The 12,279-nt window shown below is 37.9% G+C and overlaps 1 protein-coding gene across 7 annotated transcripts in view; it reads right to left on the bottom strand.

Moving 5' to 3' along the window:
- Window positions 1-9,593, bottom strand: part of TCERG1 (transcription elongation regulator 1) — a 60,756-nt gene extending 51,163 nt beyond the window's left edge. For 6 of the 7 annotated variants that reach the window (XR_008915131.1, XM_056811441.1, XM_007473838.3 and 3 more), the window contains exons 1-4: window positions 9,474-9,593; window positions 5,527-5,752; window positions 1,368-1,520; window positions 396-1,035 (exon numbers count right to left, since the gene is read on the bottom strand). Coding sequence is in view for 6 of the 7 variants with exons in the window: in XM_056811441.1 (XP_056667419.1) it covers window positions 396-1,035; window positions 1,368-1,520; window positions 5,527-5,752; window positions 9,474-9,532 (1,078 nt within the window). In the remaining variant the exon portion in view is untranslated. Of the gene's footprint in view, window positions 1-395; window positions 1,036-1,367; window positions 1,521-5,526; window positions 5,753-7,735; window positions 7,827-9,473 lie in introns of those variants that run through there. The other variant, XM_056811442.1, reaches the window with a different exon arrangement.
- Between the last annotated feature and the right edge of the window lie 2,686 nt (window positions 9,594-12,279).

Below are 12,279 nucleotides of genomic sequence, written 5' to 3'. Positions count from 1 at the left end.
CTGAATAGATCCTTTAGCGAATTTGGGACAACTAGCTTTCTCACTGTCCCCAAAACCTCATATTCATTCTCACCTCTACTGATTTGCTTATTTCCCTTGTTTCAACTGATTTTTCATCTCTCTTCCACCTATCCAAATGCTACCCTCTCTTTAAGATTTAGCATTCTAAATTCCTCCATGATTCCTATAGCTTTCTCCCTTTTCTAAATCCCTAACAGATGGTACCATACAACTTAGCATAATGATATGTTGTTTCATATCTATAGCAACTATATTCTAATTGTTCCACGTATGTTAATCTTATCTCACCACCTAGATCAATTAGATGCTTTTAATGGACATAGACTACATCTTAACACTCCTTGAGGGAAAAATTAAACATAAATTATACTTACTTGACACAGTCTGTGAAACTGAAGTTGCTGTTGTTGTAGTAGAAGTGGTAGAAGACGGTGTGGAAGATGGTGTTGAAGTAGAAACTGCTGAAGCAGGGCTACTGGTTGTAGGAGTGGATGCATTTACAGCTTGAGCTTGTACTTGAGCTTGTACTTGAGCCTGAGCCTGTGCTTGGGCTTGAGCTTGTGCCTGGGCCTGGGCTTGTGCCTGGGCCTGAGCTTGTGCCTGGGCCTGAGCTTGAGCCTGGGCCTGAGCTTGGGCTTGAGCTTGGGCTTGGGCCTGGGCTTGAGCCTGGGCCTGAGCCTGGGCCTGGGCCTGGGCCTGAGCTTGAGCCTGGGCCTGAGCCTGGGCCTGGGCCTGGGCTTGTGCCTGTGCCTGTGCTTGGGCTTGTGCCTGTGCCTGAGCCTGTGCCTGAGCCTGTGCCTGAGCCTGGGCCTGAGCTTGGGCCTGAGCCTGGGCCTGGGCCTGAGCCTGGGCCTGAGCCTGTGCCTGGGCCTGGGCCTGAGCCTGGGCCTGAGCTTGAGCTTGGGCTTGAGCCTGGGCAGCCAACATAGGAGTTAATTCTGATTGCTGAATAACTTTAACTCCATCTGGTTTGGTCCACGCAGACTCACGTGTCCGAGCATTGTAATAATATACCTGTAGAGAAGGCAAATAAAGTTGGTAATATAACAAGTCTGTCTTGAGAAAAATGGCTGATATATGATATTGTGCACTTAGGTGACCAAGTCAAACACTCAAAAGTCCCTGTAATGATTCTTCAATCCAATCTTTAGCTGTTCCTTTATTTTGTGTACTGTACATGCACTGTGAAACATAATGGAAATTCCAAAACAATTTATTTTAAAAGTCATTACATCCAAGGAAGGTACATTCTACTTGATGTATTATAACATTTAAATTAATATTTGCAAGTCTACATTTCTTGCAATTTGTCAGCCTCAATTCTTCAAATAATTTTTACATCTTACCTTTCCATCTGGAGTTTTGTTTTCTACCCATATTTCCTCAGTGGGAGGTAAAGTTGGTGTACCAGGGGCAGTAACTGGAGGCATTCCAGGTGGAAACATCATGCCAGGAGGTGGGGGCATAGTTCCCATTGGAGGAGGCATAAAAGGTGGTCTCTGTGAATAATTACAAAAGCAATGTTAATAAAATAATTTCCTCTATTTTTGTACTAATCAAAAATAAATTTTCATGCTTTTTTAGCAATAGGGCAACTTAAAATAAATGCCACTGATCCCACTATGGGATTTATATACCAAAGTAGGCAAAGAATGCTAACCCTATATGTAATTATAGCAACATTCTTTGTGGTGGCAAAAACCTCTTAAGTGGGTGCCTATCAATTAGGAAATGGCTGAACAATTTGCAGCATAGGAATATTATGAATTATTATTACACTATAAGAAAAAGACTGTGAGGAATTCAGAGAAACATGAGACTAGTAGAGTACCAAAAAGTGAAGAAAACAATAACTATCTTAATAAAGCAAATGATAATACTAAAGGGAAGTAGAACTGACAAATTAGATCTTGGTCCTGGAGAACAAATGATTAGAAAACCTCATCTCAGTAACAAAGTGTAGGATTTTGGAAAAAGAACATGATATATACACTATCAGATTTGGTTAGTTTTGCTTATAAGTTTTTCTTTGTTATAAGGAATAAAGAGTTCAATCTGAGAGATGGAGAGGTAAGTGTAAATGACCATAATGTAAAAATAAAACAAATTACATTATAACAAAAATTATTGTATGGCTAAAAGTCAGTACAATGAAACAATTCGGAGAATTCATTGTAACAGGATTTGACGAATAATACACAAGAAACAAAACTTATAAAACCTACAAATTTTAACCTCATTTGCATGAAGGCAATATAGAAAATGATAAAGTGCTGCAAGCCCCAGAATTAAGGAAGATGATACCAAATGCATCAATGATTAAAAAACTTGAAACAGCACTGAGATTCTATATCAAGGTTTACAAAAATTATGGCAGTGTGGATAAAAAAAAAAAGGTGGCATACACCTTCACTCTCTCTTATCCTTTCAAAAAGAAAAGAAAAATCTGCATAGAAAATTCTTTAACAAGTTTGGAATTCATATGAAAAAATTAGCTAGGAAATTTTCTTCATACTTAAAATTTTTATGGCAATAATACACTGATGGCAATGAAGTCACTAGTTTGAAAAAGTATTGTAATGAACCAAAAACGCTCAACAGGATCTTTTTTGTAATTACTCTTTTTGAAGAAAAACAAATTAGCTGATGCCAGCAAAAATTTAAAAAAAAAAAAAAACCTAAGCTTTCAGAGCTAAGAACTGAAGTTAAATTCATAATTAAGAAAAATCTCAACTGTCAACATCTATAGGAGAAAAAATTGCCAGTGATGGGCACTGAGAGCTTCAATCAAAAGCTTTGATGAAAAATTACAATTACCCATTAAAACCAAGGAATAGCAACACAATACTAGAAAGTTATCTATTTACATCAAAAGATTTATATCCATAAGAATTGTTAGTCTGTTCTATGTTAGTTCTCCTACTAGCTTTAAACTAATGGCATAGAAAGAATAAAAGTCATATGTTTCATAAGTGTTAGAAAATCAAATTAAGTTTCTTTCAAACAAGTATTTTTTACCTAATCTTAAAGTTGTGTAACAATCAGAAGCATATCAAATTTATTGATCATTTTAGATGAGTGTTGATAGAATTGGAAATGAATCTAGCAATACAAGTCTCAAAAATATTCAAATCCTCTGACCCAACAATCAAATTATCGAGAACGTACCCTAAGAGTATCTTATTAATAGAAAAATTTATCAGTTCAAACAAATATTAGTTGTGATTATAGAGAAGCCAAAATAACCCAAATATTTAACAATTGGTGAATAAAATGATATATTTTATTAGTCATTATATTAGATATTCATTAAAAATTACAAATAAGATTTTTTCATTTGAAAAGTATATAAGTAATCAGAACCACAAAAATAATATACATGTTTACAACTACATCAAAGAAAAATATATACACAATTATAAGGATGAATGAAAAGGACTAGAAGGAATAACTAACAAGCCACTATGGGATGTTCTAGAATACTAAAAAAAAATAAGCAATTGTGTTATTTGGTTTTTGTTGTCCAGAGTTAAAGTTATAATCAATTAGGATCAGAGATTTAGAGATAGAAGAGAGACCTCTGAAGCCATCTAGACCTATGCTTTAATTTCCACATTAAGGAAACTGAGGCACAAGGAAGTTAAATGATTTGCCCAAGGCTATACACATAGTAAGCATCAGAAGCTGTACTTGAATCCAGATGGAACCCAGATCTGATTCCAGAGCTCTTTTCACTATTTATCATTAATTACTGTGAATTTTAAAAGTATTCAAATAATCATTTTCATAACCTCGCCTACAAACACATACATTATCTAAATTGAACAGCTTCCATGTCAAACACCATCTCATTTTTCCAATTCTATTTCAAATAGTCATTTTCAATTAGCAGTTATTCAGTTAAGTTACTAGAAGAAAAACAGTGCAAATAATACAAGAAGCCTTTCTTGTTAAGTTCAACCTTCGGCATCCAAGAACACATAAAAAATACAGACATAATGAAGGAATGAGAACCATAGGGCTATAATAAATTTAATGCTAAAAATTATTCGATCATCCAATCTTTCTCATTTAGTCTTTTTTCCCTTCTCATCTCTTGGTTTCCTTTAAATCTCAACTGAAATCTAACCTTCTTCAAGGAGTTCCACTTAAGTCCCCTTAAATACTAATATCTTTCCTTTGTCACCTCCATCCTATACATCTCTTGTTTATACATCATTATTTACATGTTATCTCCTCTAACAGATATTGAACTTCCTGAAGGCAGGAATTATTTTTGCCTTTCCTTTCTTTGTACTCCAAAGCTTAGCACATAGTAGGCCCTTCAATAAATCTTACTGACTTGACTGCTCAGTCCTTCATTTTATAGATAAGGAAAATGAGGCCTCATCTATCAGAAGTAATCTTTCTCTCCTCTGAACTCCCAGAGTGCTTTCTTTCTTTTCTTATATTTTCACTCTACCTCCTCATTTACCTTTTTTTGATAAATTTAAGTTTCCATCCCATTTACTTCAAACACAGTCCACTAGTATATCATTTTCTGCTGTTTATTTTGAGATATAATTTTTTCAATTTTTTTTCTTTTTTCAAAAGAGAAACATTATGGTACTATTAAAAATAAAATTTCCTTATGTGACAACTTTATTAGTTTGCATTCATTTCATCTGCATACTTGCTATTACCTATGTTATTTTTATTTCTACCTTTAATAACCATCATTACATCTCCACTTTGGGAAGAACTCTTCATTATTTTTCTCTTTATCTCCCCTTTTCATAGTATTTAGATTGATGCTGTATCTGCAAAGAAGTTCCTGAAGGCAAAAACCATTCTTTTGAGCCACTGTCTTGTCTACATCTTGTCTAAAGCATTTAATATAGTGCCACATGTCCAAGGAGCCCTCATTCATTCAAATATAGTAAATTTTCATGTAAACTGCTGTGCTAGGTGCAATGCCAAGTTTAAAGCATAGTCCCTAATCTCATATACAGGGATTTAAAGAAAAATGCAATACCAACACAAAATAATTATAAATACACAATACAAATAGTAAGAATTTTATAGTTTAAAAAAAATGAGCTCTTGAGATCCAAAACTAGTGTTAGCAATTTTTTTTTTAATTCATGAAGGAGGTGAAATTTTAGTTGAGTTTCAAAGCACAGGTAGGAATTCAACACATTAAGAAGAGGTCTGGAAAATATCATAGACATAAGGAACAGCATAAGCAAAGGCAAGGTACAGATCCAGAACAGTTTTAGCAGGGTGGCAGAGAATAAAGCAATGATTAATGGAGAAAAATAAAGACTTCAAAGGTAAGATAACCAATTGGAATGTGTCTTTAATGCCAGGCAAGTGAACCTGGGTTTTTTGTAATTAAGGGCCACTTTAAATTTTTTCAGCAAGAGGGAGTGATAGGACAATAAATATCTTCCCCTAAGACTTCTAACAGTAATGTGAATGTGAATCAACAGAAAAAAATTTTTAAATGACCCATTCATTCCTTACCTGCAAATGTGGAGGGCCCATGGGTGGAGGAATTCCTCCTGGAGGAGGCATTGGTGGCATATTAGGGTCAAAAGGAGGACGACCAAAGGGGGGCCGAGGTGGTGGAGGTGGACCTCTCATCATCCCAAAAGGTGGAGGTGGACGCATCAGAGGTGGGGGACCTCTCATGACAGCATTTGGTGGGGGAGCTGGACCACGAAACCTCAACGCTTGCTGTTGAGCCATTCTGAGTAGAAAGCCAAAAGATTGTTCATTTGTCCATTAAAGTAGGAAAGAATACATTTTTTTTAAAATCACAATTAAAGAAGGATAATAAAGACCTTTAAGAGATTATCTAATCCATTGTCCATGAAAATTGCACCCTAAATCATCACTTAAAATGCATCAAAATATCAAGCAATACTGGTCAATAATCTTATTTTTTAAAGTTTACAATCTCCCAATAACTCATACTAGAGACCCACTAATCAAAAAATGTATTAGAGCACCTACTATGAAAGAAAGCAAAATGGTACTCCCACATTATTATGATATATTCCACATTCCTAATTCAAAAATTCCAATTAGTATAACTGAAGTCCATTACCTCTAGACACAGGCAACTGTCATATCTACAGCAAGCTAATAATTCCTTAACCTTAACTGTCCTAGTTCTTTCAGTCTGTTTGTACAGATCCTAGTTTTCAATCCTTTAAACAACTTTCTGTTTATCTTTTGAGCCATCTCTAAATTATTCACATTCCAGGTCAATTTTGAGACAAAAACTAGACACAATATTTGAGCTAGGTCAGATAATACTACTGGAAAATTTGGAACTGATATGATCAACTATTTCTCTTCTCAACAAAATCTGCAAATTTACATTTCTCAAAAATAATCAGATAAGAGTTGTAACAGTCAAACAAGTTAAAATGAAGTGTATTTGGCCTTTCTGCCCAAAATTGTCAATTGACCTCAATTCTAGCTTTCTTTTTATTGCTGCTGTTCCTTTTTAAAAAACTCTTATCTTGTCTTACTAAGTATCAGTTCTAAGACAACAGAGCAGCAAAAGCTAGGCAAATGGGGTTAAATGACTTATCTAGGGTCACAAAGCTAGGAAGTGTCTGAGGTCATATTCCAACCCAAGACCTCCCAACTACAGGCCGGACACTATCAACATTATGCTACCTAACTGTCTCTGCTGCTCCTTCTTATAATAAAAGCAAAAAATATAAAGGATTCTTATCTCAAATTATTGATTTGATATCCTCACTAGTTGCCAAATACAACTCCATCATGAGTCTTCTGTATGCCTTTGGCACTGGCTGTCCCTAAATGCATAGAAGGCATTCCCTCCTTACCTATGTATCCCAGAATCCCACTCTTCAAAACATTGCTCAAGTATGAAACCTTTCCTGATTTTTCCACTGTTATTCTCCATCTTTGTGAAAATACTTTGTATTTATTTGCAATATTCTCTCTATATTTATTCTGTGAAAGGCAGCACAGTGTACTGAATAAAAAGCTAGCCTTGGAACTAATAAAACCAAGGTTCAAGTCCTGTCTCTAACACATATACTAACTAGTCACATGACTCTGGGGAACCTTAAAGTTAAGTTGCAGAGGTCTCAATATACCTACAGTAGTAGTATTCTTAAACAGGAGTTTCTAAAACCTCAGTCTCAATTCTACATATGCTTATATAGGTACTTGTCAGCTCTACATTAGAATATAAACTCCTTGAAAGAAAGGATTTTTATTCTTTGTATTTGCTATTTCCAATGCCTGGCACATTGAAGGTCTTAATCAATCCTTAGTGATTGATTACCTGGTCTAAACTGGCAAATAAAAATCTAAACCTTCCCCAAGTGCATTTTTCCCCATTCTAAATTATTCTGTGTTTGGGGGCTTTCATTAGTCAATGCAGTATACTACCTCTCATCCTTCAACCTTAACCCCATGGTAAAATTTAAAGTTTCTTAGATACTTTACTTTCCATTGCTTTGGAAACAATGACATTTACTTACACTGACAAATAAACTAGAATGACTTAAAGACTTTCCCAATGGCCTTGTAGGACTAGAAGCACATATTAGTAGATCCCCTGCCCCACAAAACTATCAATAAGAGATTAAAAATCTCATTTTGAAAGAAAATTCTTAAATGCAGTATTGGAAAGGAAAAAAGAAATCAAGTAAATGCAATAAAACATCTAACATAAAAGCCCTACTCAATTCTCTCTTGTAACATCTTCTGTTCTGATAATAATAATTTGAAAGACTGTTGGTCATAGAGCTGTAGAAAACTGCTCTGCAATATTAGGTGCTCCCTGTAAAACTATTTTAAATGACCTTCACTTGAGAGCAGAATCAAGTTATGAACTTTCTATTATTAACAATAAAACACCATGGTAACCCATTGTGATGTTCATTATCAAAGGGAGCATAACAGTGTACAGTGTAGAATTTAAAGTATATTTCTTTTATTTCTGATTTTATTCTAGTTCAACACTGATACTGCCATAATAAATTACAATCAGAAAAAAAGATTATAAAATCTCAACAGATACTATATAGGACATTTTTTATCCTTTGAAGAGTTACTTCAAGCTGACAAGGAACACTTCCCTTGTAATACTATATAGGACATTTTTTATCCTTTGAAGAGTCACTTCAAGCTGGCAAGGAACACTTCCCTTGTGATTTGTAAAAGGAGAAAAGTTGTTTTATGAGGAATGTGACAGGATTTCAGCATACATGTTACATATTATGATGCAACAGATCAATACTGAAATTCTAGGCTCCTTTTATTACCAATTACAGTTGCCTTCACAGTGCTATAGTCAAATTTAAACATCTGTATCTGACAATGTTCTACCTAGGAAGCATGTATCTCATTTATAACAACACTCTTTTAAAAGACCTTCACAGATTCATAAAATGGAACGGCACAGAAAATGTTTTACAGATAAACTTGAGGAAATTTTAACTCCTGTATGTTGGATTTTTTTACTGGATTTGGGGGGAGGGGAAAGACTGAGGGGGCAAAAATGTCATTCAATTGTAAGGCCACAGCTTGGCTGAGAGGGAAGAAATGCTGTTTAGAAGTGAGGAACAGATAAGAATGAGGTTGTGTGGACAAGTTAAGTCTAGAAAAGGGTATGGGAAGGAAGAGATGAGGTAAAGCAAGGATTCCTCTCCCCACTCCTCAAATTATCGGGTTTTTACTTCGTATTTTGCATAGGAAAAATGCAAAATGATTGCATTACTAACATATGTTAACCCTAAAAGAATGTAAGCGATTGGAGGGCAGGGATTCTTTCGTTTCTGCCTTAGTATAACCAGCCTCAAAGTAAGCGCTTGATAAATGCTAAGATGGAAAGTCTTAGCGGGCCGAAGAAAGAGAGGGAGGAAGGGAGTGAGGCAGAGAACCGGGAAAAGAAAAAGGGACCGGGAAAAGGGAGGGTTTTCCAAGGTGGAGTAGGGGAGCGCCAGGAAAGAAGAGAAGCTAGGAGCCAGACTGAGGGAGCAAAGTAGGAAAGTCAAGGCCTTGGGGCCCCTGAGCCCGGGCTGAGAAGGGTGAGGGGGACCCGGGGCGAGTCGGGGCGGGGCAGGGCGGGGAGCGAGGCCCCAGGGCCTCGGGCTCCTTCCCGATGGTCAGCCGTTCCTCAAGCCTCGTCCCGCCGGAACATACACACAGCATACAGCACACAGCACACACACACAGACACACACGCGCGCGCGCGCACGCACACACACAGACACACACACAGACACACACACACAGAGAGAAATCCGCAGACAGACATACAGACACGCGCGCGCGGTACCGCCGCAACACAGACACACGCGGTCCCGGCCCAGCACCATTCCAGGCGGTCCTCCCAGCCACGGTCAAAGCTTCCAGCTGACGGCCTAGCTGAGCCTAAGACCCAGATCTCGGTTGGTGACGGTGGCGACGCTTCTTACCTGAGCTCCCCCGTGTTGTATCGCTCACCGTCCCCCCCGTCCCCGCCGCGTTCCGCCATTACACAGGGCCCCGCTCACCCACCCGCCGACCAGGAGAGTCTCATTGGGCGGAGGAAACGTCAATCCCCACCCCAGAAGGCGGGCGTTGCTCTATTCCGTGACACAATTGGACAAAACTACGGTCGCTCCGGCGCCCTGGGAAAGAACCCCTCTGCCTATTGGACAAAGGACCCGCCGACTTTGAAAGCGGTGAGGAGACAGATCGCTGATTGGTTATTCTAGAGCTTTATGGGAAACGCGACAGTAACAGCGAAGAACCGCCTGGCGCCCCCTACTGGTCTGGTCAACTGGGTCCTCCCACGACCAGCGGCCAGACCAGTTCCAGCCACGTGTCTGCCGGATCTTGAGAAAACCAACTATGTAGTCCCATTGGCCATGTGTAGCCCAGGCAGGGAACTTTGCTCTGAGTCAACGAATCAGAGAATTCAAAGCAATCAGGGATTTGTTCTAGAAATGTCATTTCCTTCCTTCTTTAGCAAGACATGATTCTTAATTCAAAAAACATTGTATCTTTTTCTTTCTAAACTATTATTTAATTACATAGAGGCGATTTAAATAGTATTAGAAAAATTAGGAAGGATGTGATTCCTTATTGTCTTAATTCCTATAATTTCAGAACCGTGTTTTCTTCACTAGGGACTGCTACCTAAAATGGAATTTCTTCTTTCTTTAACATGGAAATATAGAAATCCCCAGTTTACTTAGTTTAAGGGTACAAACCCCAGGTTTTGACCTTGTCACAGGAGAGAGGTTTCCCCAAGGTCCCACTTCACCACAATAGACATTCACTTCAGGTGGGGAGACAGATTCCGTCAGAAGTCAAGTAGCTCTTTTGTCTCCAGAAGCCTTTCCCAGTACATCACACCCTCCTTCCGAGGATGAACTTGGGACCTTCAGACATTCAGCTAGCAAGACTGATGCACTACCTACTGCACCAAAGCTGAATTGAATGCCTATTTACCTGGTGAAGTGGACCTTCCCTCAGGGGGAAACCTCCCCTGTGACAAGGTCAAAACCTGGGGTTTATACCCTTAAACTAAGTAAACTGGGGATTTCTATATTTCCATGTTGACACTTTCTTCTTTCCTTCCTTTCCTCCCTCCCTCCCTCCCTTCTTCCTTCCTTCCTTCCTTCCTTCCTTCCTTCCTTCCTTCCTTCCTTCCTTCCTTCCTTCCTTCCTTTCTCTCTCTCTCTCTCTCTCTCTCTCTCTCTCTCTCTCTCTCTCTCTCTCTCTCTCTCTCTCTCTCTTTCTTTCTTTTTAGATTGAATTTAGATTTAGATTTTTAGATTGAAGGAAAACTTGGCTTCAAATCCTGCCTCAGATAAAATAGATGTGTGAAAATGGCCATGCCAAAACCTCTCAGCTCCCCCTTAAAACTCCCTCTGAAGACTATAAATTGGAAAAGAGATACTTTTCTGTATTAGTAGAGTTCTCTGTAACAACAAAGATCTACACCACCACCATAACCAGAAGGAAAAAAAATCATTCATTTAATAAGCTCTATTAAAAGTGGGGGGGGGGTTAGAGGTGAGAATCAAAGTTCAGAAAAGATATATTACCTAATTTCATGGAGTCCACAATCCAGGAGGGAGATGAGACAAAGATATTTAATAATTCTGATAATAAGAAACTCTCATGACTCAAATCATCCTGACATACTTTTGGAAATTGTTCTCAGTCTTTTGGTTTAAGTTATAACCCAGGAACATTGAGAAAATGTGTACATGGTTTTGCTATTACACTGAGACCAAAGTCCCATGTGAAAAAAATATGTAATTGATAAACTCTTGTTATTAATGGGAATAAAATTCACCTATGCAATAGTCCTTTAAATGGTAAATACAAAAATAATAATAATAATAATAATAATAATAATAGTACTTACATAGTAGTTTAGGGTTTACAGAGCACTTTATATGTGTTATCCCATTTGATTCTCACATGCCTGGGAGATAAGTGCTATTCTTATTCCCTTTCTGTAGATGAGGAAACTGAAACAGATAAAAATTAAATGACTTGCCCAGGGTCACAGATTTGTGTGAGGCTGGCTGAGTCTATATTTGAACCTAAATCTTCCTTCCTGATTCTAACTCCAGTTCTTTTACCCACTATGACTGATCTAAAAGCCTCTTTCTATCTGAATTATATAAATAAGGTGATAAGGATGAGTAAGAAAATGAGAAAGGGGGGGGGGGGGTACAAAAAGAACATGGGAAAGCACTGTAACATTTTCAATGCCTTTATTTATTATTGCAAAGCTTTTGACTCGGTTCCACATTTTTGTGCCTTAGTCATGGACTGTAAATATATAAAAGCACTCCAAGCATGGTGAAAACACTAGAGGATTTTATGCCCATATGGAAAAATTCTTGTTGTTCTTCAGTTGTGCCTGATTCTTCATGACCCCCCCATGGGGGGGTTTTGGCAAGGATCTTAGAGTGGCTTGCCATTTACTTCCTTAGTGGATCCTTGTGTCAGGCAATCAAAGATTAAGTGATTTACCCAGGATCCCATGGCTTGGAAGTGTCTAAGGTCGAATTTGAACTCAAGTCTTTCTGACTCCAGGCCCTGAATTCTATCCACTGACCCACCTAGCTGCCACAGAGTAAAACAGCATGACTTAAAGCACATCACCAACCCAGTAATGTCAAAAGCAATTAATATAAAATGTGGTTTCTTCTAAAAACAGAGTTGAAGTTCACTATGGTTCTGACTATCCTCAGCTACATCGTCATCACTCCTGAA

This window comes from Monodelphis domestica, chromosome 1 (genome assembly GCF_027887165.1).
Source record: "Monodelphis domestica isolate mMonDom1 chromosome 1, mMonDom1.pri, whole genome shotgun sequence".
In the NCBI taxonomy this organism is placed as follows: domain Eukaryota; kingdom Metazoa; phylum Chordata; class Mammalia; order Didelphimorphia; family Didelphidae; genus Monodelphis; species Monodelphis domestica.
Note: the sequence above shows the minus strand (reverse complement) of the source record. Positions and strands in the feature narration are given on the sequence as shown.